The 25,781-nt window shown below is 41.6% G+C and overlaps 1 protein-coding gene across 2 annotated transcripts in view; it reads right to left on the bottom strand.

Annotated features, from left to right (window-relative positions):
- ptprja (protein tyrosine phosphatase receptor type Ja) overlaps window positions 1-25,781 on the bottom strand; it is a 192,527-nt gene that overhangs the window by 32,434 nt on the left and 134,312 nt on the right. The window contains exons 21-29 of one of the 2 annotated variants that reach the window (XM_068046060.1): window positions 23,155-23,356; window positions 21,738-21,856; window positions 19,660-19,747; window positions 12,241-12,291; window positions 11,280-11,291; window positions 10,350-10,431; window positions 9,270-9,360; window positions 4,307-4,380; window positions 1,481-1,615 (exon numbers count right to left, since the gene is read on the bottom strand). In XM_068046060.1, the coding sequence (XP_067902161.1) occupies window positions 1,481-1,615; window positions 4,307-4,380; window positions 9,270-9,360; window positions 10,350-10,431; window positions 11,280-11,291; window positions 12,241-12,291; window positions 19,660-19,747; window positions 21,738-21,856; window positions 23,155-23,356 (854 nt within the window). Of the gene's footprint in view, window positions 1-1,480; window positions 1,616-4,306; window positions 4,381-9,269; window positions 9,361-10,349; window positions 10,432-11,279; window positions 11,292-12,219; window positions 12,292-19,659; window positions 19,748-21,737; window positions 21,857-23,154; window positions 23,357-25,781 lie in introns of those variants that run through there. The other variant, XM_068046059.1, reaches the window with a different exon arrangement.

Genomic DNA, 25,781 nt, shown 5'->3' with positions numbered 1-25,781 from the left:
CATATAACTGTAATTCCCTTTTAAATGCTTCCTCAAAGAATTCTAATAAGTCAAACATGATTTTCCTTTCACAAAACCATGTTGACTCTGCCTCGAGAATCCTTTACTATGAAATCATTAATTAATCCTATCTCATTACATATTACCAGGTCAAAAGTAGCCTGTTCCCTGTTTGCTTTCAGACCGTATTGATCCAAGAAACTGTCCTGAATACACTCTTTGAACTAATTCTCAAGGCTATTTTTGCCAATTTGATTTGTCCAATTGATATGCACATTAAAGTTGCCCACAATTATTGCAGTTCCTTTCTTAGAAGCTCCCATTAGTTCTTGATTTATATACTGTCCTACAGTGCAGTTACTGACTAGTGACTTCTTTCCCTTACTATTTCTTATCTCCACTGAAACTGATTCTACATTTTCATCTTCCAAGCCAAGATCATTTCTCATTCCTGTACTAATCTCATCCTTTATTACCAAGGCTACCCTGCCTCCTTTTCCTTTCTTCCTATCCTTTAGAAATTTCAAATACCCTTGAATATTCAGTTCCCAGGCATGGTCACTCTGCAACCAAGTCTCTGTAATGGCCATTATATCATACCCATATATTTCTATTTGTGCTATCAATTCATCCATCTTGTTATGAATGCTACATGCATTCAGATGAAGAGCCTTTAAATCTGCCTTTGTTTGTCTAGTCTGACCCTATTTGCTGGTGCATCCTTAAAATTGTATGCTCTGTCCTTTCCTGTCACACTCTGCTTATCAATACCTGTATCGCTATCCTGCCTTGTCCTTTCACATTAACTTTCTAAATTTCCCCTCTCATGAGCCTTCCCCCCACTAATTAGTTTAAAGCCCTCTCTACAGCCCAAGTTATACAATTCGCCAGGATACTGATCGCAGAATGGTTCAAATGAAGTCTGTCCCAAAGGTACAGCTCCCTCTTCCCCCAGTACTGTTGCCAGTGCCCAATGAATTAAAACCCATTTCTTCCACATCAATCTATGGGCCACGCATTCCACTCTCTGATCTTATCTACCCTGTGCCAATTTGCTTGTGCTCAGGTACAATCCAGAGCTCAGGGTTCACAAGCCCTCATTTCTGAAGCAATGACATTCTAACTTTAAGAATCATAAGGCTACAATGGGACTAAAAGTAAAATCCTATCTAAATGCAGCATCCATGAAGTGTGCCTTGAGATTCAGAAAAAAACAGGCTCATTACACAATAATATAAAAGCAAAATACTGCAGATGCTGGAAATCTGAAATAAAAACAAGAAATGCTGCAAATACTCAGCAGGTCTGGCAAGCTCAGCAAGCTCATTATACGTCTAGCTGGCACGTCAAGAGTGTTGGGGCTGCCATGGAATATGAACTTTCAGCTGCTGGCTGGTGAAAATACTGGAATGTACTTTCACACTTTCAACACATTATTAAAGTTTTTGAACATCAGCAAGAATAAGAATGATCCACATACCCTCCCTTGCTCTACACACTTGGTGAGCATAACGATAGCAGGCACATATTGTTCCCAAATCATTCGCCAAAAATCGCTGACTGTATTCATCAGTGGCCCCTGTGCAGCAATGAACTCTTTCTTTGAGTTATAGCCCTGGAAAGAAATGGAACATCAGATTAAGAGATGGTGGAGAACCAGATCACATGGCACAACCACCTGTCGCAAAACAGCAAAGGTCACTCAGAGCAGCCCCGAAGGGCCGAATGGCCTACTCCTGCTCCTATTTTCTATGTTTCAGAAAAATGATCACAAAAATACAGGAAACAATGAAGGAAAGCTCTCCTGATGCTGAGTGGTGGATTAGTCATTGTAGATGCTGCAGTGGCATCCAGTGTCACTTATGACTTACTGCAGGAGTGTCATGATCCACACAATTTATCTTTGGCAAATTGAAATTCATCACCTAAACTGTTCTAATGGTCAGTGGCACAGCAGGATTGTGGCAAAAATGGGATTTTCCTCATTTCTTGCAGAGAAATTGCAATCAACTGTAGTTAAATATTAATGCTCTGTTGCTAAATTGTTTTCTGTTCGCAAAATCAATCGTACTTCCCATTGTGCAGTTAACACTGCTGAACTCTCCACTGCCACTCATGCACCTGTAGTTCACATTAGAAATCAGAGCTACCCACTGAGTTTATCAGGTTGTGTCTGTGAGTGATCGAGAAAGAAAATGTCTCACGCTAACATATATAAAAGGGATTCAGGGCTGAATTTCATCAGCCCTGTAGCAATGGGCAGGATGGTGTGGGGGGGCCCATAAAATAGTGAGAGAAAGTGGAGTGGAGTGTCCATCGCCTTCCTGATACCATTCAATTTTTTAACGGCTGGGGAAGGCGGAGGACGGCCTTCCCGCCCAAAGACTAATTGAGGCCCTTAAGTGGCTAATTAATAACCACTGAAGGGCCTCTTCCTGCCACGCTGACTGGGGAGGCTGTCCAGTAAAACCAGGTGACCACCCTGTGGGCTGGTGGGAGGTGGTGGGGGGCCCTCCTGCTTGGGCAATCATTGACCCACGGTGCAGAGGCCACCCCAATGCCAAACCCACACCCCTATCTGCAACAACCCATCCCCCACACCATCATTGAAGCCTGTCTGATTGGCCTATGCAAACTCGCCCCATTTACCTGCAGTCTGCGGCTCCAGCGCTGCTGCTAGTCCCAGGCTTACTGCAGTACTATCAGTGGCCACCGCTCCTGGTGGCGCTCCTGGGACTGCTGAGCTGCCAGCCCTCTGATTGGCCCACAGCTCTTGAGGCAGGATCTCCATCCTTAAAGGGACGGGGCCCCCAGTGCCTGGCAGTTAACTGCCCGAGTGCCGTTAAATAAGCCTGGGTGTCCTCAGAACAGCCAAGGCAGGGATGATCTTCCCTTTCTGGCCCAGCGTCGGGATCCCCACTGCATTCATACTATCTAGCCGTCAGTGTGCATGTCCCACCCTCTCTATACAATATTAAAAATCTTACATTGTCAACTGCCTGTCAACACAACTTGACTTCCTGTTGTCCATGTTTTTGTAACTCCTTTTGCATCAACTTTATCTCCATTAAAAATTCCCATGTCCATCTTCTTAATTGGTTTTGTCAATGTAAACTTGTCACTCTGATCTTTTGGGAATCTGGTAGCCAGATTTTGTAAATACTTTACAGAAATTTATTTCACCTTTTTACTTCAGTAAATCTCTAATATCCAAAACAAAGATTTAGGCAAAATAAAACAAATTTTAAAAAATTACATATTTATCCATTCATACCTCCTTTAATTCATCCACTTAAGTTTTTACTTGAAGGCTCTGATCTTTGGCCAAAGCTGTCTCTCTGAGCTGAATTTAGACTGTACAGTCTCAGCATGTGTGGTGTAACTAACTTCTTAGAATGCATTATACAAGTCAGCCACACTGAAGGAATATTCCTGCAGCTCCCCCTTCAAATCACACATCATCCTGACTTGGAAACATATCGCTGTTTCTTCTTCATCATTGGCTCAAAATCTGGAAGTTCCTCCCGAACAGCACTGTGGGAGTACCTTCCACCACACTGACTGCAGTGGTTCAACCTGGCAGCTCACCACCATCTTTTCAAGAACAAATAGGGATGAACAAAAAATGCTGGTTTTGCTGGCAATACCTACATTCCATGAATGAATAAAAAAAGAACTACATTGTACTCCAAGTGTCATCTAACCAAGGTTCTATATAAATTTAACATAACATCTCTGCTTTTGGATTTTATTTCTATAGAAATAAACCCCATTACTCTGTTTGCACTTTTAATGACTGTTAACCTACACAGCCACGTTTGATGATCTGTGTATCTGAACCTCTAGGTCTTTCTACCCTATTACTTTTCAAGGAGTAGGTGACCTCCTTATTCCTCCTACCAAAATGCACCAGCTTACATGTATCTATATTAAAATTCATTTGCCAGTCACATGCCTATTCTGCAAGTTTAACATCTTCTTGTATTTTGTCGCAGTCCTTAACTATATCCTCCAATTTGCTGCCATCCAAATATTTTGATATGGCAGTTCTGATTCCAGAGTCCAAATCATTTATTGCCAATCCCTGTGGAATGCCACTTTCTACAAGTCTGAATAAATACCTTTATTCTCATCTCTGTTTTCTGTTTTGTAGCCAGTTTGCTATTCATTCTGCTACTTGTCCCAACTCCACAAGCTCTGATCTAAAATCATGATTTTATTATGATGTACCATATCGAAAGCCTTTTGAAAATCCACGTATAATTAAATCTACTAGCTCCACATAGAATAAATTGATATAACTCACCGGCATGAAATTAGCATTGATGTAATCACTGGATGGGTCTGCAGTGACTGAGAGTTTAACTCGACTTGCATCATCTAAAAGATTAACAGAAACATGATTATTTTATACAAGTTAGAAAGATGCATGTGTGCAGCACACTGGCAGGAGGCGAGAGCTTAGCTGACCAGTTCAATGGGCATTAGCAAAGTACCTGCTCTAATGTCACAACGGATCTGTGCTAACCCAGTTATTACTTGACAACACAAAAAAAGGGCATGCTCTTCTAAAAATCTGGCACTATAGCTTTTTTGTGCTGTTTGAGGAGTGATATGCCAGTGATGGGGAATGGGACCCTTTCTAATTCAGTCACACAGTATCAATATCATAACATAAGAAAAACCAAGGACAAAAACAGATTATTCAGTTCATCAAAGCTCATCCCTTGAATACTCTAACTCCAACCCTTGACCCATAGGATGATTCCATCCCACTTGCCAACTCACAGTGGCCCAGTTCCTAATCAAAAAAATTGCTCCAACAATAAAACTCGCCAACAGAAACAGCTGATGTGAGGTGCAGAATGAAACAGTGCAGATCTATTAGTGTGAACACAAGTGAGCACACGGCAGCATGCTCCACATCATCAGCAAGCACTACTTTGGAAATTGTCAACACTGAAAGTCCCAACTAGAGAATGAGAATTGGCTACTGAGAGTGGGAGGTGTGTGCCAACTCACTGCACTCCCAATGAAGGGTTGGTGTTGAAAAATAAATACACCCCACTTTATTGGGTTAGGTTGAACTCACTTGGGGCTGGAACTTCATTTTGCTGATCAGAGTTTACAGTGTGGGGAAAGACGATACACTGGGATGGATTGGCCAAGAGACGATCTATTATGGGGTGAATTTATTTTGCCACACCAGAAGCTCTATCATCACACTCAGGTTACCGGTTACTGCCAGCAGATTCTTTTCTAGAATTTAGCACTTTTCGATGTTCCATAATGTTGCACATGGGAAATCAAAATAAAGTAGCACAGTCAGGCCAAGCAGGGTTAGTGGGCAGAAAGAAGAATAGTGTAAGGCAGGCAGATTGCAGAAGACGAGGATAGGGTGAGAAGGAAGGAAGGAATAGAGAGATAGTAAAGGGAAAGAGGGAAAGATAGATGGAAGTGTAGGTGAGGGACACGGGAGGAGAAAGGGGGAAGTAGCTGGGGAATGGTGGAGGGGAATAACATGAGGAATGAGGGGGTGCAAAGGTGAGGGAGATGCACTGTTGGAGTCAAAACTGAATCTTATGGGAGGGTAAGGCTGTATTAATACCTTTCCAGCCTTGCATATACTGGAGACCAGAAACACTAGCTCAGAGGTGGGTTGGGAGTTCCCCTTCTAGAAGCTGTAATGTCTCAGCAGGGGTTGGAGGAGCGCATTCCATTTCCTTCATAGTCAAGGCTTTCCTGTGTCAAAGCAGGGTTAAGGAGGGTTGGGAACTCCATTATGATGGTTTCCAGGGGCCAAGTCTATAAGGAATAGAACTGGGAGTTTTGCTGGCTCTTGTAGCTCACAGGCAGGAATCAAGAGACTGCAACAGTAGGTGTTAAGATGGTAAGGACAGGAAACTAAAAATAAAATCCTAAGAGGCATGTTAAGACATTACAATTCATACTTTTACATCTTAAGCTTTGACTCAGTGTTGGAGAGACAAAGGCACTGGCAAAGAGCCAAAGGATTACATCGGATATCTGGCACAGTAACAGGCCATTCAGCCCAACCAGTCCACTTCAATTTTTATGCTTCACTCGAGCCTCCTATCATTTTTCCTCATCCAACTCTATCAGCATAACCCTCTAATCCCTTCTCCTTCATATGCTTAACTAGCCTTCCCTTAAATCCATCTATCATATGTTCTTCAACCACTCCCTCTTGTAGCAAGTTCCACATTCTCACCACTCTCTGGGTAAAGAAGTTTCTTCTGAAATCCCTATTTAATTTCTTGGTGACTATCTTATTTTGATGGCCTTCAGTTTTTTCTTCTTCCTCATAAGTAGAAACATTCTCTCTGTATCTACTCTATCAAAACATTTCATAATTTTGAAGACCTCTATTAGGTCACCCTTCAGCCTTCTCTTTTCAAGGAAGAAGGGGCCCAGCCTGTTCAGCTTCACCATATATGTACATCCACGCATTTCTGGTATCATCCTTGTAAATCTTTCTTGCACCCTCTCCAGTGCCTCCAATTTTTGTTTATATAGTATGGGGACCAGAATTGTATGCAGTACTCCAGGCCTGGTCTACCCAAGGTTCAATACAGTTTCCAGGCCCTAAATATCTCCTTTTTACCATGGACGTCCAATCCCTCTACACCTGCATCTCTCACCAGCACCGTCTCAGAACTCTCCACTTCTTCCTTGAATGGAGGACCAACCGGTCCCCATCCACCACCACCCTCCTCTACCTGACTAAACCTGTTCTTGTATTGAACAACCTCTCCTTCAACATCACTCACTTGCTCCAAATAAAAGGTCTTGCTATGGGTACCTGCGAGGGTCCTGCCTATGCCTGCCTTTTGTGGGATATGTGAACATTCTTTGTTCCAGTCCTACTTAGGCCCCCTCCCTCACCTCTTTTTCTGCAAAATTTTATCGACCTTGCTTCCAATTTCCATCGTTCTCTCACATTCATATGATTCATCTCCAACTCTTTCCTTCCCTATCTCCATTTCTTGGTTTAGGCTTTCAATCAATATTCACTTCAAGCCCACCGACTCCCACAGCTATCTGGACTGTACTTCCTCACACCCCGCTTCCTGTAAGGACTCTATTCCATTCTCCCAGTTTCTCCATCTCAGTTGCATCTGTTCAGATGGTGCAACCTTCCATACCAGTGTTTCCATAGGTCTTCCTTTTCCCTCAACCGAGGATTCCCGCCACCCTGGTTGACAGGGCTGTCAACCACGACTAATCTACTTTTCACACACTTCTGCTCTCACCTCTTCCCCTCCCTCCCAGAACCATGATAAGGTTCCCCTCGTCCTCATCTTCCACTCCACCAGCCTGTGTTCAATAGATCATCTTCCACCATTCTTGCCACCTCCAGCATGATGCTACCAAACATATCTTCCCCTCCCCTCCCCTCCCCTCCCCTTTCAGCATTCCAAAGGGACCATTCTCTCCACGATACCTTGGTCCATTCCTCAGTCATCCCCAATACCCCCTCCCTTTCCTACTGCACCTCTACATGCAAGCGCAGGAGTTGCAACATCTGTCCTTTCACCTTTTTTACCGTCCAAGGCCCCAAACACTCCTTCACTTGTACCTCTTTCAATTTAGCATACTATTTTCTGCTCACGATGTGGTCTCCTCTGCACTGGGGAGATCAAACGCAGACTGGGCGACCGCTTTGCAGAATACTTCCATTCAGTTTGCAAGCATGACTCCGAGCTTCCAATCCCCTGTCATTTTAATTTTCCATCTTGCTCCCACTCTGACCTTCCCGTCCTCGGCCTCCTGCAGTGTTCTAATGAAGCCCAATGTAAGCTCGAGGAACAGAACCTCATCTTTCATCTGGGTACTTTACAACCTTCCGGACTCAACACTGAGTTCAAAAATTTTAGATTGTAAACTTTGCCTCCCTTTTGTTTCATTTTTCTTTCCTGGTTTGTTTTTTCCTCCCGTTCCTCTCTTATTTCCTTTAGTTTGCTTTTGGACAGCAGCTATTCAGGATCCTGCCATTCACACCTCCTCTAGACACATCTTTTGTTTCTTTACTTGTCGCATCACCACTCCCTTTGACCTTGCACCATGGAACCTTTCGTCATTTAATCTCTCCTACTTTCCACTCTATCACAGACCTTCCCTTTTGTTCGTCTTCCAATTCTCCCCCCTTTCACTTGCTCAAAACCTATTACAATTATAACTTTTCTCAGTTTTGATGAAAGGTCACAGACCTGAAAAGTTAACTCTGTTTCTCTCTCCATATATGCTGCTAGACCTCGGAGTATTTCCAGCATTTTGTTTTTAATTCAGATTTCCAGCATCCACAATATTTTGCTTTTGTATTAACATTCGATAAAAGTTTAGCATAACTTCTTTACTTTTCAATTCTATCCCTCTAGAATAAACCCTAGTGTTTTGCTTGCTTTTTTATGGCCTCGTTAGCCTGTGACTCTATTTTTCGCGATTTATGTATTTGTATGTAATATGCAACCTTGTTATTTTTCTTTCCAAAATGTAAAACTTCGCGTTTATCCATGTTGAAATTCATTTGAAAATTATATGCCCAATTTGCAAGTATGTTAATATCATCTTCTAATTTGTTGCAGCCCTCCTCAGTATTGACTATCCCCCCCAAATTTGAGGTCATCTGAAAATTTAAAAATTGTGCTTTAGATTCCAAAGTTTAAATTGTTAATATAAATTATGAATTACAGAAGCCCCAGGACTGATCCTTGTGGAACACCACTTCCCACCACCCTGAATAACTACCCTTTACCTCTACTGTCGGCTTTTTGTCTTGAAGCCAGCTAGCTACCCATTCTGCTACTTGCCCCTTGACTCCACATGCTCTGACCTTATTCATTAATCTATTATGTGGTAAACTTATCGAAGGCCATTTGAAAATCTAGTAAATTACATCTACATCAACAATTATATTGATCTGGTGGTCATTAAATACAAGACGGTTCAGAATGGAAAACCTCATCAACTGTCATTCTTTTGAAAGCTTTCAGTATCCCAGTAATGTGCCTGCCTGAGTCTCAATGTTTCTGTCTCCCTCCACCCAAAGGCGCAGAGACAAATACAAGAGGAAGGTAAACACAGAAAAGTAAGCAACGGAAAGAGAAAAGATGAAAATTATACGTGATGGTGTGGGGAGAGAGATAAATAAAAAGGGAGAAGGGAATGGAGACAGAGTACTTACAGGCTTTGTAGGGAAGGATGAACGGAGGCAGACAGATAGATTGACACTCACACGGGGTACTTACAGGGCAGGACGTTATTGTAGCGATTCTTAGGCTTGTTCAGCGGTTGCTGGGAGACTTGAGTTGACTGCAAAGTTCCAACTGTCTTCAGTTCCTATAAAGAGGACATTCATGAGTGAAAGGTCTGTCCAGGAAGACAGGCTTCTCACTTTAAAAATGTATTAAAATCTGTTTAATCAATCCCTCGAATTTTCAGATTTTATTTTCCCTTGAGGGACCAAAGGGAAGTGCCAAGGCTCACAGTGCAATTTTGGTAAAAGGGAAGACTAAAAGGAATTCCAAAGTTTTGAGGTCTTGGAAATTGTAAGCCTGAGAGGATGACAGACCATATTCGTAATTCTAGTTTTTTTTAAATTTAGATTTAGACTAGCAGATTCTTTAACTGGGTTTACTATGATCCATATTTAGCCATCTTATCTCCAACATCTGTCACATGTTTTTTTTGTCTAAAAATATTTAGTGCATTACCCTTAGTGCCATTCTAAATTGGAGCAGACTCTGACCTACACGACAAGGTCAGACACACTTGTCACTCCAGCTGTGCTATAGAGAGATAGGTGGCTAGGGTTAGGAACCAAATCCTTACAGCTTTTAATAATATGCTTATTTGCCTCAGGAATAAGCATAGAAAATATAATTCATAAGTAAAGAGAGACCATGATCAAACATACACTATCACTGGGATGGTACTTCGCAGATACCTTCAGAAAAAAATGACTGATGTGTTGGACCTCCCAAATAACATGGCCGCCAAACTATGTTCATCCAACATTAAGTGCACAGAGGGGGAGGAGGGAGGATTAACAGCAACACCAACTCCTTTAGCAGCAAGTAAAAATGTCTCAAGCTGCAGCAACAGAGTGAGGAAGGCAGCCTGCAGAGTTCTACTTGAAAGCTCCAACATTAGGCCAAATGATGCTCAGACAACACTAAACCACATAAAACCAGGTAATGATAAAGTTAAATATCATTTTGGCACAAAAAACACTGAACAGAGATGAACACAGCCGTCCCCAGACCAGAATAGAACTAAAGCAGGACAGAGAACAGAAACAAATTACAGTGTAGGATTAATATTCTAACCTCATACTCTTCAGCAAATCCACAGTCAGAGTCAGCATGTTGCTTACTGAAATATCCTTCAAAGTAGTCCACATTGATGGCACTGTGAACAATAACAAAGCATAATAATCAGTCCTCAGGGCCTTGAGTTAATATTTACAAAAATGGAAATGAATTAATACTTTAGGTGAGTTGTTGCCCTCAATATTAAAAAAAAATGCTGGGGAATGGAACACTAAAATTATGCCAGTATCTTGTAATCTGAGGTCAGGTAAAGCATAAGTCAAGATGCAAAGTAAAGCCCCCTCTACGCCATCACATCACCCATTCCCAGGTCAGGTACAGCACAGGTTCAATGTAAAGTTTCCTTTATGTTTTTCCAAATACATTCAGATCAGGCTAATACAGGTTTCTTTATACGACTCCCATTTACTATGGAGTCAGCTGAGAAGGAGAACCTTCATTCCATAATTCTGGTGCTGGAGGTAAAAAGAGACTTTTTTTTTTTTAAAAAGCCCTTTCTTTACCAGCACCTCTCTGTTTTCCTGATGAGCTTTCAGTCTGTGAGGTTGTTGCAGTTTATATCAGATTATACTAGAGAAGTATGTTAGCAACACCAAAGATTACTGCAGTGCGATGAAGCAGACACAGCATTATTGCAGAGAGTGTAGCATGGGGAATGCCTTCATAATCCATGAGTGTGTACATCACAGTGGCCATTGAGGGTTACTTTAGTCATATTCCTCACTGGACACAAAAGCACATTTTATTATTTTTTTTCCACAGCTAGTATGATTGTGTCTGTTCCTGCAGTAAGATCCCATGGCCACCAGCAGCCTTTACCCAAGTGATAACTACTCAAGAGTGAACCTGGACTCTGATTGACGGTGGGTGATTTAACTGCAAGGTATGGATACATTGGCAAATTAGAAAACCAAATTTCATACTTACTTTCTTGCTACCCTGTTAAGGGGGAGAGAGAGAGAGGGAGAGAGAGTTAATTGCTGACCAGTGTATTCTTGCATCACAGATACTTTAAAAGTGCTTTTACTTTGATGCTCAGGTACCAGAAAAATGCTGCTCAAGAAGATGCCATGATCTCTGAACACTTCTCTCCTTTTTACCAGTGGGTCACTGGTCCCAATTGGTCTCGTTTTATCAATGCAGTATTCAAGCACCAATGTTTTCCACTGCCTATGCAATTTCCTAAACTAGTCAATAATTTGCCCAAAATCCATGGGCTTTAATTATAGCCAACAGTCCCCCATGTGGACTTTCATTGAATGCTTTCTCAAAGTCCATACAGACTACATCCATGGACATTCCCTGTCTACTACTTTAGTTACTTCCTCATTAGACATGACCTGCCCAATACAAATCCGTGTTGGCTGTCTCTAATCAGCTGATAAATTTCTCTAAATTATTTATACATTCAAACAACTTCCCCACAACAGATGTTAGAAACAGGTCTATAATTTACTGGTATCTATCTTTCTTGAAATAATGGAATTATAGTTGCAATTATCTAATCTAAACCGACATCCTGAAAAAAGAGAGTTTTGGAAGATTCTGGCCAAAGCATCTGCAATTAATTCACCCACTTACTTTAAAACCCTAGCTGGAAACCATTGGGTCCTGGGGATTTGTCAGTCTTTAGTGTCATAGAGCTCCAAGTATGCCCTCTTTTTCCTCCCTATACCCTCACTGTTAGAAGAGGCTCATATCATCTACTCTAACTCATTCTTTTGCAGATCAAACATATGGAGCTCCTTACTTCCCTCGTCTTCCTCCTACAATCTAAAAAGATGATAAAACCCAGTTAAACACTACTTCCTGATTTACCTCATCTTCACTAATTCTCTTTTCAACATTGGTAATGCTCTGCATTATTGACTATAACCCTTTACGTTACCTCATATTCGGGATTGGAAGCTGGGTTAAATCCTTGTTGTTGGACTTTGTTCTGTGAATAGGCAGAAACAGTAGGTTGATAACTGGTGATTGAGACAGTAACACAAGAGTACCAATCAACATATTGCTGGCGCATCCAAAAATATTTCACTTGGACAGTATTATTCTCCCCCTTCTTGAAGTCTCCCCATAATATGTACCATCTGGTGTGTTAGCATGGAGAGCAGACAGACTTCTTTTATGTTATCTAAATTTTAAAGGGAATTCTCCAGCCTCCATTTAGTGCCTCACCCCAGTGGAAATCCTAAGCTGGGTTTCAGTGACACAACTGTAAGTGTCCAGCCCCTCCAAGCAAAGTGTGCGTCCTTGCCTCTGCATCTTTTTGGGATGTAGCCAGCCTCAAGACATTGCCTCCTGATGGGAAGTGCCAGCCTCTGCACAGTACCTTCGCATGGAAGTGTCTGGCCTCAGCTCTATATTATCTTGGGAAGTAACCAGCCTTAACCCAGTGTGTCCCAGTAGGGAAGAACCTAACTGCGGAGACGGTGGAGTAGTGGCAATATCACCGAACTTGTAATCCAGAGGTCCAGGCTAATGCCCTGGGCACACAAGTTCAAATTCCACCATGGCAGCTAGTGGAATTTAATTTCAATTATTTAATAAATTCAGTTAATTAATAAACAAATCTGGAATTAAAAGCTAGTTTCAGTAATGGCACCATGAAACTATCATCGATTTTTGAAAAAACCCATCTGGTTCACTAATGTCCATTAGGGAAGGAAATCTGCCCACTTTACCCGGTCTGGCCTTTATGTGACTTCAGACCCACAGCAATGTGGTTGACTCTTAACTGCCCTTTGAAATGGTCTAGCAAGCCACTCAGTTGTCAAGGACACTAGGGATGGGCAACAAATACTGGCCTTGCCAGAGATACCCACATCCCATGAAAGAATGAAAAAAATTCACCATCCTTTCTGATGGCATGGCCAAGATTAAAAAGACACTGCATAGGTAATTACTGGTGTGAGCTTATATACTGTGACACAAAGCATTTGAAAGCCATGCTTTGGACCATATCCAAAGTAACATATTTCAAGGGAACAGACAAGGCTTTTACTTTTAGTTCTCTCATTTTCTCCCTTAAAAGGGGTGCTGGATTTTCAATCAGAGGTCAGGAACTGGAAATGGAGGCTAATTCCAGGTCCTGACCCTGCACGGCGTGCTTCAAGTATGCCCACTGGGATTTTCAAATCCTCCAATAATTAAAGGCCGAGGAGCAGGCTTGCCATCGAATCAGGGATGGTAGGCAGGCTCCCGACACTGGAGGGCCAATGAGACACCCTCCAGTACGCAGAGATTGGCTATCCCTCTGACTGAGGTGGGAGCTGCCGATCTGAAGATGGAGGGAGAGAGGCAGGTAAGTTTTTTTGATGTTTTAAAAAGCCACAGCTGCCTAGCCATGATACTGACGGGACAACCCCTCCGCCTGTGGCCCATCGGCAGTTATGGTCCAAGGTGGGGGGTTCCCTTGCGGGATCCATCGTGCCTCACCCCAACTTACTGCCCTGATCCACAACATTGGCCAGAATGTGGTCCAGGCTGAGGGGACTGCTCGCATTGCTGATTTGAAAATACAACTGGTGGGAGAATGGGGCCTTAAAGGCCATGTAATTACCAATAATTGGCCTCAATTGGCTGCTTCAAGAAGCCAAACCCAAGCTGCCCTCATTCAAAATGGCTCGAGGTTGAGATCATGGTGGCGAACCTGCACAGAGGCTGATGGCGCCAAATTGTGCAGCTGTCCGCCTCTGATTCGGACCCCGAACAGGTTTAAAAATCCAGCCTTGCTGCCTATAATTGGGAACATTGGAATCACCAGACAAACAAAGACCAAGATCCTCCTAGTTTGCTTTCAAGAATCCTAGTAGTCTAATGATACAACATGTCATTTGGCAGTACAGAACTTGAGTATTGCTGAAAAGAGAGACATGTTGTTGAAGCTTTTCATCTTGCACTCATCAGGACAATCTGCAAGAATACAAAAGTAAGGGAAAACAACAACTTTATACTGTTGGCAAGTAACTTCTGATTGGGAGAGGCATTGCCATGGAGAATGCACCAGTTTACAGTGACTGACAGTTAACTGCCAAGCTTTGTTTGAAATTTAAACCAGGCAGCTTGACTCTGATTGGTCAAGGCATTGTCCTGAGGAATGAACCAGCGAATCACTGTCATTTATTTTGTTTAGCTGAAACAGGCACACTGTTTGTACACGTTCTTTCTGCCTGCATTTTTTGACATTTTTGATAGGAAGAATGGGGAGAGGCAATACAACAATAATGGAGTTGTTGATTAATCATGTCAATCAATCACTATGAATTAGTCTGCAACAGACACAGTCATGAGGTGAAGAAAACCATCAATGTTGGAAAGCTTTGGGGCCCAAAATTTTCAAAATTACCTTTTTCTCCCAAGCATTACTACACTTATATGTCATGTCTCAAATTACAGATATACTCTACTCAAAAATATTATTTTCTGAAAGAATTCTAACTTATTTGCATTTGAATGCATCGACACTATCTGCTGCAATCTCCTGAGGATGTCTGTTCCGTCCATTTAGGAAAAGAAAGGAGGAGGGGTGGCTGTAATGATTATGGAGAATATTACAGTGCTGGAGAGAAAGGATATCCTGGAGGATATCAACGCCTGAATCCATTTGGTTAGAGTTAAGAAACAATAGAGTTACCTTTACACTACTGGGTGTATTCTACAGGCCAACTAGCGGAAAAGATATAGGGGAGCAAATTTGTAGGGAAATTATAGAGAGGTGCAAAAACTATAGAGTAGTGATAATGGGAGATTTTAATTATCCTAATATAGATTGGGATAGTAATAATGTAAAGGACAGGGAGGGGGGAAGAGTTTCTGAAGTGTGTTCAAGAAGATTTTCTTGATCAGTATGTTTCTGGCCCAATGAGGAAAGAGGCATTGCTGGATCTGGTTCTGGGGAATAAGATGGATCAAGTGTCACTCGAGAAACATTTAGGGAACAGCGATCATAGTATCAAAAGGTTTAGGTTAACCATGGAAAAGGAAAGGAGCAATCTAAAGTAAAAATACTAGACTGGAGGAGGGCCAATTTTAGTCGGGTGAGACTGGATCTGTCCCAGGAAATTGAAATCAAAGATTGGCAGGCAAAACTGTAACAGAACAATGGGCTACCTATAAAAAGGAGATATTTGTGGTAGAGTTGAGGCACATTCCTATGAGGGGGAAAGATAGGGCAAGCAAAACCAGAGCACCCTAGATGACAAGAAAGAGAGTAAGAGGAAGCAGAAAAAGGGTGTGTATGAAAGATATCAGGTTGATTATCCAAGTGAGAAGCAGGGTGAATATAGAAAGTTAAGAGGGGAGGTGAGAAAGGAAATCAGAGGCAAAGAGAGAGTATAAGAGACTGGCAGATAGCACAAAAGGGAATCCAAAAGTCTTCTATAAGCAGAGAAATAGGAAAAAGGTAGTAAGAGGAGGGGTGAGGTCAATTACGGACCAAAACAGGGATCTGTGCATGGAGGCAGACAGCATGACTGAGGTACTAAATGAGTACTTTGCATCTGTCTTTCCCAAGTCATAGTGAAAGAGGAGGCAGTTGAAATACTAGATGGGCTAAAATTTGATAAAGAAAAGGTATTAGAAAGGCTGGCAGTACTTAAAAGTTGATAAGTCACCAGGTCCAGGTGGATGCATCTGAGGATGCTGAGGGAAGTAAGGATGGAAATTGCGGAGGTACTGGCGATATTTTTCAAATCTTCCTTTGATAAGGGAGTGGTGTCAGAGGACTGAAGAATTGCAAATGTTACACCTTTGTTCAAAAATGTATGTAAGGGTAAACCAGCAACTTCAGGCCAGTCAGTTTAACTCTGGTGGTGAAAATGCTTTGAGAGATAATAATGCGGGACAAAATTGTCACTTGGACAATTGTGGATTAATTAGGGAAAGCCAGCATAGATTTGTTAAAGGCAAATCTTATTTAACTAACTTGGGCTTTTAATGAAGTAACAGGGACGGTTGATGAGGGTAATATGGTTGATATGGTGGATGTGAACGTCCAAAAGACATGTGATCAAGTACTACATAACAGGCTCGTCAGCCAGGTTGAAGCCCATGGAATAAAAGGGACAGTGGCAGTATGGGTAAGTTGGCTGAGTTAGAGGGAACAGAGTGTGGTGATGAACAATTATTTTTTGGACTGGAGGAAGGTATACCGTGGGGTTTCCTATGGGTCGGTACTAGGACCACTGCTTTTCTTGATATATATTAATAACCTAGACTTGCCTGTGCAAGGCACAATTTAAAAATTTGCAAATGACAAAAAACTTGGAAGTATTGTGAACTGTGAGGAGGAAGATGATAAACTTCAAGAGGACATAGACAGGCGGGTGGAATGGGCAGACTCATGGCAGATGAAATATAATGCAGAGAAGTGTGAAGTGGTACATTTTGTACCAATATAAAATGAAGGGTACAATTCTAATGGGGGTACAGGAACAAAGAGATCTAGGATATATGTGCACAAATCGTTGAAGATGGCAGGCCATGTTGAGAAAGTGGTTAAAAAGGCATATGGGATCCTGGGCTTTTCAAATAGAGGTCTAGAGTACAAAAACAAGGAAGTTATGATGAATCTTTATAAAACTCTGGTTCAGCCTCAACCAGTTCTGGTTACCACACTTCAGGAAGGATGTGAAGGCTTTAGAGAGGGTGCAGAAAAGATTTACGAGAATGGTTCCAAGGATGAAGGATTTCAGCTAATTAAATAGATTGAAGAGAAGGTTGAGAGGAGACTTGATAGAGGTGTTCAAAATCATGAAGGGTCTGGACAGAGTAGATAGGGAGAAACTGTTTCCAATGGCAGAAGGGTCGAGAACCAGAGGACACAGATTTAAAGGTGAATGGTAAAAGAACCAACGGTAACATGAAGAAATACTTTAAAAAAAAAGTGGTTAGGATCTGGAATGCACTACCTACGAATGTGGTGGAAGCAGATACAATCCGGGCTTTCAGAGGGGAGTTGGATATGCAACTGAAGAAAAATATTTGCCAGGCTACGGGGAAAGGGCGGGTGAGTGGGACTAGCCGAGTTGCTCTTGCAAAGAGCTAGCACAGACACGATGGGCCAAATGGCCTCCTTCTGTGCTGTAACCATTCTATGATTCTAGGCCTACTGAAATAATGATTTGCAGATTAATTTGAATTTACCTCCCTTCAAGCGCAGTCCATGTACTCTGGTTCTATTGTTCTGGACAAGGTGAAACAGAGGTACAGTAGCATAGTGGTTGCATTACTGGACTAGTAATCGAGAAACCTGAGTTCAAATCCCATCATGGCAGTTTGTGAATTGAATTCAGTTAATTATATAAATCTGGACCAAAAACCTAGCATCAATAATGGTGACCATGAAGTTACCTAATTGTTGTAACAAAGCAACTGGTTCCCGAATGTCCTTTAGGGAAAGAAACCAGTTGTCCTTACTCGGTCTGGCCTATAGGTGACACTAGACTGACATCAATGTGGTTGACTCTTAACTACCCTTTTAAATGGTCTATCTAGCAAGCCACTAAGGCAGCTTACACTACCTTCTCAGGGCAATTAGGAATGGACAATAAATGCTGGTCTTGTAAGTGATGCCCACATCCTATGAATGAATAAAAAAAAAAGTTTGTTACGGGCTTCATTATCTAGTCCCTTTCGAATCCTCAAAGCAGCAAACATATCACCTCCCAACCTTTTATTTTCCAATGAGAACATTACTAATTTACTAATCACTACCATAATCCAATCCCTCCATGCCCTCAATCATTCTGGTTGCTCTTTTCTGTATCCTATCATTAGCTGCAATATCGTTTTTGTACTGTGGTGACTAGAACCATACAAAGTATTCGAACAGGGCAGCATCAATGATTTATAAAGTAGTAGGATTACCTCAATATTGACTTTTTAATACATCCCAACATCTGGTCTGCTTTACTCACTGCTGCTGAACATTGTTATGATGGGCATAGGCCAGCCCTCTGTTAACTTAGCAATTTGCCATTTTTTTTTAAATGGGAGCCTAGCCAGTCAGTGTCAAGATATTTGACAGTGGAAGGCATCACAGTCCTGGCTCTGTTTGCCCCAGAAATCAATATTGGGTAACATGGTTCACTTTTCAACCCTGTATAGACCAGGCATGTTGAGGACAATCATGAATCAACAGTGTGAAACTAGCTATGGGAGAGGTGTAAAAGAGATATAGGAGTGATAGTGACTCAAAACTGACCGGTGTCTAGACATTGCAGAGTCACAATTAACAAAGGAAACAGAAATTTGAGCCATAATGTCAAATGACATAGAATTACAAAGAAAGTAAAGCACAGAAACAGCCATTTGGCCCAACCAGTCCATACTAGCATTTATGCTCCACTCGAACCTCCTTCCATCTTTTTGCAACCAACTATCAGCATATCCCTCTCTGCCCTTTTCCCTCATATGCTTATCTAGCTTCCCCTTAAATGCATCTACACAATTGCCTCAACTACTCCCTTTAAAAGATTAAAATTGTAAAATTGGTTGAGTATAACTTCAGGTCAATCATGCTGAAGGTGCATTGTGCTGGTCACACTGCAAATTGAATACGGTGTTCATTGCTGGTCAGCAAGACACAAAGGAACCTTCCAAACCCTGGAAGTGGTGCAGAGAAGGACATTGAAGTTGATCAGAGTTAGAAAATGAAAACAGATAAATGGGGCAGGGTCTGGAAAGCCTATTAGAGAAATTTTACCTAATAAATGGAATAGAAAAGACAGAGCACTATTTCAGGTTAAACCATCAATCCCGGCCAAGGGAACATAGACACAAATTGGTAAAGGGAAAGTTCAGGACTGACATCAAGAAGCACTTCTATATACAGAGAGATTAATACCTGCAATAGGCTTTGGGTAGGGACATAGAGGCAAAAACTTGGTCATTCAAGGTGTAGTGGGATTCTGTGATGGGAGGCAAAGGAAACAGATGGACTTAATGGTCTCTTTTGTCTGCACTGATCTTTGCATTATAGTCATTGAGATCAGCTAACTCAGAACTGACTGGCTGAGACCTTCCTAGTGCATGTGGCTCAGTTATCACACCAAGATATGAAGTCATCTACTGAACTATTGGCCTGTTATATTTATGTACAAGTCTCCTTCAATCATTTATACAGTAACAAGATTTAAATTTAATGAGCAGACACTTTTCTGTACTAAACGTTCTTGGGGTGGTGAAGCTTCAAGCCTCATTAAACAAGATGGAAAACCACGAGATGTCCACCTGGGAGCTGGGTTACATGATTGAAATGACTGGTGGGGCTGATTGGACAAGTACAATTGGGTATATTGCTTACCGTTTCTTCCACCAAATAAGCAGTAGAAGCAGGAGCAGTATGACAACTACACCCAGGATAGTTCCAACCACAGCTCCAATAATGACATCTGGAACACATAACACCAACAGACATTAACAGCCTTGTAGGCCACTATCTGAGACCCACAGAAAGAAAACACTTCTCGCTTCCCTAAAAATCTACGTCAACAATGACTAGAACATTCTAAATGTGGTGACAGAATTTGGACCTGTATTTTACCCCACGTTTAATAACTGACAGGAAAATAAATCAATTTCTCCGATTTACTCCTCCTCCCGCTCAAATTACATTATCTTGAGGAAGTGACAAAGTTGATTGATGAGGGAAGGGCTGTCGATGTCATATACATGGACTTCAGTAAGGCGTTTGATAAGGTTCCCCATGGCAGGCTGATGGAGAAAGTGAAGGCGCTTGGGGTCCAAGGTGTACTAGCTAGATGGATAAAGAACTGGCTGGGCAACAGGAGACAGAGAGTAGCAGTAGAAGGGAGTTTCTCAAAATGGAGACGTGTGACCAGTGGTGTTCCACAGGGATCCGTGCTGGGACCACTGTTGTTTGTGATACACATTAATGATTTGGAGGAAAGTATAGGTGGACTGATTAGCAAATTTGCAGACGACACTAAGATTGGTGGAGTAGCAGATAGTGAAGGGGATTGTCAGAGAATACAGCAGAATATAGATAGATTGGAGAGTTGGGCAGAGAAATGGCAGATGGAGTTCAATCAGGGCAAATGCGAGGTGATGCATTTTGGAAGATCCAATTCAAGAGTGAACTATACAGTAAATGGAAAAGTCCTGGGGAAAATTGATGTCCAGAGAGATTTGGGTGTTCAGGTCCACTGTTCCCTGAAGGTGGCAACGCAGGTAAATAGAGTGGTCAAGAAGGCATACGGCATGCTTTCCTTCATCGGACGGGGCATTGAGTACAAGAGTTGGCAGGTCATGTTACAGTTGTATAGGACTTTGGTTCGGCCACATTTGGAATACTGCGTACAGTTCTGGTCGCCACATTATCAAAAGGATGTGGATGCTTTGGAGAGGGTGCAGAGGAGGTTCACCAGGATGTTGCCTGGTATGGAGGGCGCTAGCTATGAAGAGAGGTTGAGCAGATTAGGATTATTTTCATTAGAAAGACGGAGGTTGAGGGGGGACCTGATTGAGGTGTACAAAATCATGAGAGGTATAGACAGGGTGGATAGCAAGAGGCTTTTTCCCAGAGTGGGGGTTTCAATTACTAGAGGACACGAGTTCAAAGTGAAAGGGGAAAAGTTTAGGGGGGATATGCGTGGAAAGTTCTTTACGCAGAGGGTGGTGGGCACCTGGAACGCATTGCCAGCGGAGGTGGTAGATGCGGGCACGATGGAGTCTTTTAAGATGTATCTAGACAGATACATGAATGGGCAGGAAGAAAAGAGATACAGAACCTTAGAAAATAGGCGACATGTTTAGAGAGAGGATCTGGATCGGCACAGGCTTGGAGGGCCGAAGGGCCTGTTCCTGTGCTGTAATTATCTTTGTTCTTTTTTCTTTTATGAAGGGAGATAAACTCTTAAATAAAAGTCAGAAAATGGTGAATCAGCTGAAACTGGTTGCTCCAGTGGATGAGCACCTTATTGTGCCAGCTCTGGAATCTGGACTAATAGTTAGACCGGACTGATGGGAAGAAAATCTTCTCTCTCTTTACTGGTGGCATGGGTACTGCATAAAATAATTTTGGGGCAGTCTTAGTGCAGTTTCCAGTGGGCATCAGCTAAGCCAAAAGCATGGGCAGTTGGTGTGAGAAATTAATCAAATGTCACATTATTGCAGTACATAGTGCTCCTCCAGACATGGGACCCCAAGCAGCAAGTAGAGCCTTTAGAGCAAAGTATGCAGTTTCTCCTATCAGCAAGGGAAGAGGCATACTGAGGGTGGGAAGTGGGGGAACTGCAGGGGGCTCACAAAACAAAAAAGGTAAAAGATAAAATTATGGCAAAAATACAAACAGGTGCAGTAAAAACTCCAAAGAAACAGAAACTAAATTCAAAATCACAAACGGGCTTTTAAAAAAAAAACCTGGATTTTGCTTCAATGTAATCTTCTCTGAATAATTATATGCTGAGTAGAAGGATCCTTCTGAATCGATTTTGTCCTGTGCATCAAATGCTACTTTTGTAAATCCAGCCAAGCTGAGTCTGCAAAAAGCACCAAGTAAAGAACATTAGACACTGCAATGAGATGTGTGAAGGGTGCTCATTTTGAATACTGTAAACTGGAAAACTAATTATTTTAAGATAAAAATGTTCAGTTACAATCAAGAGACGGAATGGCACCATGCAGGCAGGACAAACAAACTTCGGGATCGGGAACAACATTCCATGAGATCTCACTAATAGGGAGTCTGAGGCATCGGGCATCGTCCTATTTCACATCAAATTGGTCACATTTCTTGGAATTGGCTATGCATATGTGCACTGGGATATGTACAACAAGCAGGGGGAACAATGATTCTCCTTGAGAAGGAACAATGGGGCCGATCTGTTCTCTATTGAAACTGCATATTGTAAGTGATATGTATCGCAAAATAGTTCATCCATTTACATGAAGAAGTTTTAATACTCAGAGGGAGCAGGGAGCACCAGACAGCAAGGTCTTGTATTTCTCAACCGTTCCAACCAACATCATGTGCACAAAGAAACTAAGTACTTCTGACCAACAACATTGTTCCCATGTATGTCCTGATTGAGCTGTTCGCTGATGTCGTTGGAATAAACAAAACATTCGGAGAGTGGTGAGCCTGCCGTATCCTTCTGGATAAATCGGGGGTAAAATGTCATGCTATGATAGTCTTTACAAAGAACTGAACCATCAGTGATACTTGCTGGGTGGTTACTTGACAGATGGGCTATTGAGGTACAATGCAACAGCCCAAAAAAGACCATTTTGCACATCTGGACTGAAACAAACTAAATCAGAAAGGGGCATAAATTAATCAGTTTTCAAGATGTAGATCTGGGGATTAGAACAGAGTATTACAATAAGTTTTACAATTAAATTTTCAAAAAGCTGTGTTAATCATAGTGTGCTCAACACTGATGCCAGTGTATTAAAGAACTGAGGAGACTGAGCAAAATACCAGTAACAGAAAAATTGCATCAGCCAGTCTCATAGGTCTTGCTGCAGAATATACTGCAGCAAGACATTATTCTTCCTTTTCTCATGCATATAATTGTGTTGCTAGGGGATCGGATAGTCGCTATTTCAACCTGGCACCTAATTTTTTGCTGTCTTCACACGATGGGTTGGGTGGGAAAGGAAACTGCATGTATCACATACCTCCCTAAGTGGGTGGAAAGGTGAATAATGCTCTTTGAGAGAAGTGATCTGGAAAAAGTATTTCAGAGCTTAGAGACAATTACCACAATGTTGTATCATAACAGCGCTGTTTCTTTCCAGTCAGTTGTTAAAAATATACAATCATCACAGAACTTACCGGTATGTGGTTAAAGGAGACAACTCTTTATTCACATATCCATGACTTTTACTATTACTTCCTATGTCGACAGAGATAGGACTTGCCAGAGCATCCGCTCTGGTATTTTGAGTTGCATCTTGAAGATCTATGACAAGGGTCACATAGGCGGATACAGCGGGATCAAAGGCTGTTTCAATAGTTTTCCCATTGGGAATATTATCTGTAGTAGAAACAAGAAGAAATATTAAGAACAGAAGAAAGCATGGAATGAGACAAGACCACTTGACTCATCAATTCCAATCTTTCTGCAAACTATATATCGTAAGTTTTATTTATTTCATTGAATCATCGAACACTTTTATAAAGTTTTTCACTTCATGTCCCCACATTAAAAGGTAAAGCACATGTCATGCCTGAAAAACCGTCTTCAGATCATATCTTATGCTAGCTTGGCCAGTTGCTTCACTTGAGATTCTTATGGTTCCAACAGTTCAAGAGTCATAATGCTGCACAGGATATTTGATCATCCATTATAATCGTCATGCCCGTTTCTAATTTGATATAATCCACCAACAATAAAATTACATTGGTGATTAAAGCACCAAAGTATCTCAGAACATCTGGGAACTCAAAGAAATGTGTTGGTTATAGTTTTAAAAAAAAAAGGACCCAAAATAAACATCATAATTTCCAAAACTCTCAAGATGCAGCAGGAGCATTTTGAAGAGGCATGGTCCTCAAAAGTGTTTGGAGAGGGAAAGGAGCCAGAACAGCTGCATGTTACTTTTATAATAATAAATCACTCATGTATGACACTATGATGTAGCCTAGTGTGATTTTAACTAATTTGTCTATACAAATTAAAACGTTTTCTCACAGATTTAACGTTTAAACATTTCTTTTGTTTGTTCTCTAAGGTGAAGGATACTGGGCCACTTGGGTGGTGCAGCGGCTGGGAACTAGAGCTGGGCAAAAATCGATTTTAAGGTGAAAGTCTCCTCTATATGCTGATTATGTGAACTTATTTTGGGAGTCAAAACCCAAAGTACATCACCAATCAGTGCTGAATTCAGACAATCTCACACAGTAGATTAATTCGGGGAAATGAAAATTCCCACACTAATGCAGTAGGGAATGCTCTTTTGAGCTTGGAACTGAATGGTTTTGTTGATCTGGAGTAGAGGAGCTTCATTTTGGATCTAACGGTATTGGACATGATCTGAGACAAAGGAGTGCTTGATGCTGGTGCAAGAGCCCTGATTTTGCCAGAGGAGGAAAAACTGTGATAAGATGGCCAGCTGCTGGACTCAAACATTTTTTAAAGTTGTTCTTGGGATGAAATATGGGAGACACCATCAAGGTTTCATTTAATACTCATATCTAGGTGTCCTGAGAGCAATACAAGTCCACGACTTGTAGTGTGGGATTGGAGACAAATTTTGGCCAGATCAGATGTGGTGGTAGATATTCTTCCTGGAAAAACCTTAGCATCCCAATTTTATGATAATCCAGGAACTTTCAGGATTACTTTTCTGGTACCAGCCCAAAATTCACCAGATTTTTCAAGAATTCAATTTCACAACTTGGTGGGATTTGAACACTCAACCTCCGCTTTGCTAGTCTAGCGCCATAACAACAAATCAACTAGAATCCCTGACCTACAATACACTGATCTAACTGCCCAATTTCACCAGGTCAGTTCTTTTTGATTAGCAAAGCTCCAACATAGTTTTGGTCATCTGCTTAATAGAGGATACACAGATAGATACTGCAGCTTAAAAAGGGATGTATTTAAATGTAAGTGGCTGCATATGAGAAATGTTGCTTCAGTCTTTAGAAAACATCAAAATAAATGTTTAATATTTGGGAACCTTTGCCAGACCTGGGGAGAAGAGGAAAGGAAACCTCAATATAGAGGTGCAAAAAGTCTGAAGGCAAGTAATGGACAGTGTAGAAACTAAATATATCCGTTTGATAGCTGGCAAAATGTACCTGCTGCTGAACAAGATGGGTGAAAAGGAGGGTGGCATTCTTTGGCACGACAGGACATCCTCCCCAGATGATAATTTGTGTACTTTACCCGTCAAGACATGCAAGCTCAATGCCTTGCACATGGTGACATTGACTGTGCCCTGTTCTCTTACAGACCCTAGCAGTTCTGTGCCTGGCCAAGTTGAAGCCTTCTTTCCACAGGGAAGTAGTGAACATGTTGGGCTTTGCAAAAAAGCCCTCTCTTGTGCCCTTAGGAATTGTTTGCTTCCTTCAAATTTATGGAAACTGCCAAAGGAAATTCCATCTTGTTCACCACCAAAGGTTGTATGTACATTAAATCTGTATCTTAATGAAGCCTGTATGGGTAATAGTGCATCCTTAAAATACTGGCTATTTCCTTCACATTCAAAATGTAGCTCAGTGTGGGTTAGGTAAGCTGATATGAGCACCCAATTCTGGAGTTGTGCTTCTGGTCAGCAAGACTCCTAACCACCAGCAGAACTTCATTAAATCAACCTTTATACACCCAATTGGAAGGTTTTCCACAGCATCATTGATATACTGGATCTTAAGCATCAATACATAAAAAGTTGTAAAAGGTGAAAGATGTAGTCTGAGAAGGTTTGGCAGATGACCTCATCCAGGCCAAAGCA

The sequence above is a fragment of the Heterodontus francisci genome, chromosome 14, assembly GCF_036365525.1.
Source record: "Heterodontus francisci isolate sHetFra1 chromosome 14, sHetFra1.hap1, whole genome shotgun sequence".
Taxonomy (NCBI): Eukaryota; Metazoa; Chordata; class Chondrichthyes; order Heterodontiformes; family Heterodontidae; genus Heterodontus; species Heterodontus francisci.
This window is presented reverse-complemented; position numbering and strand designations above follow the sequence as displayed.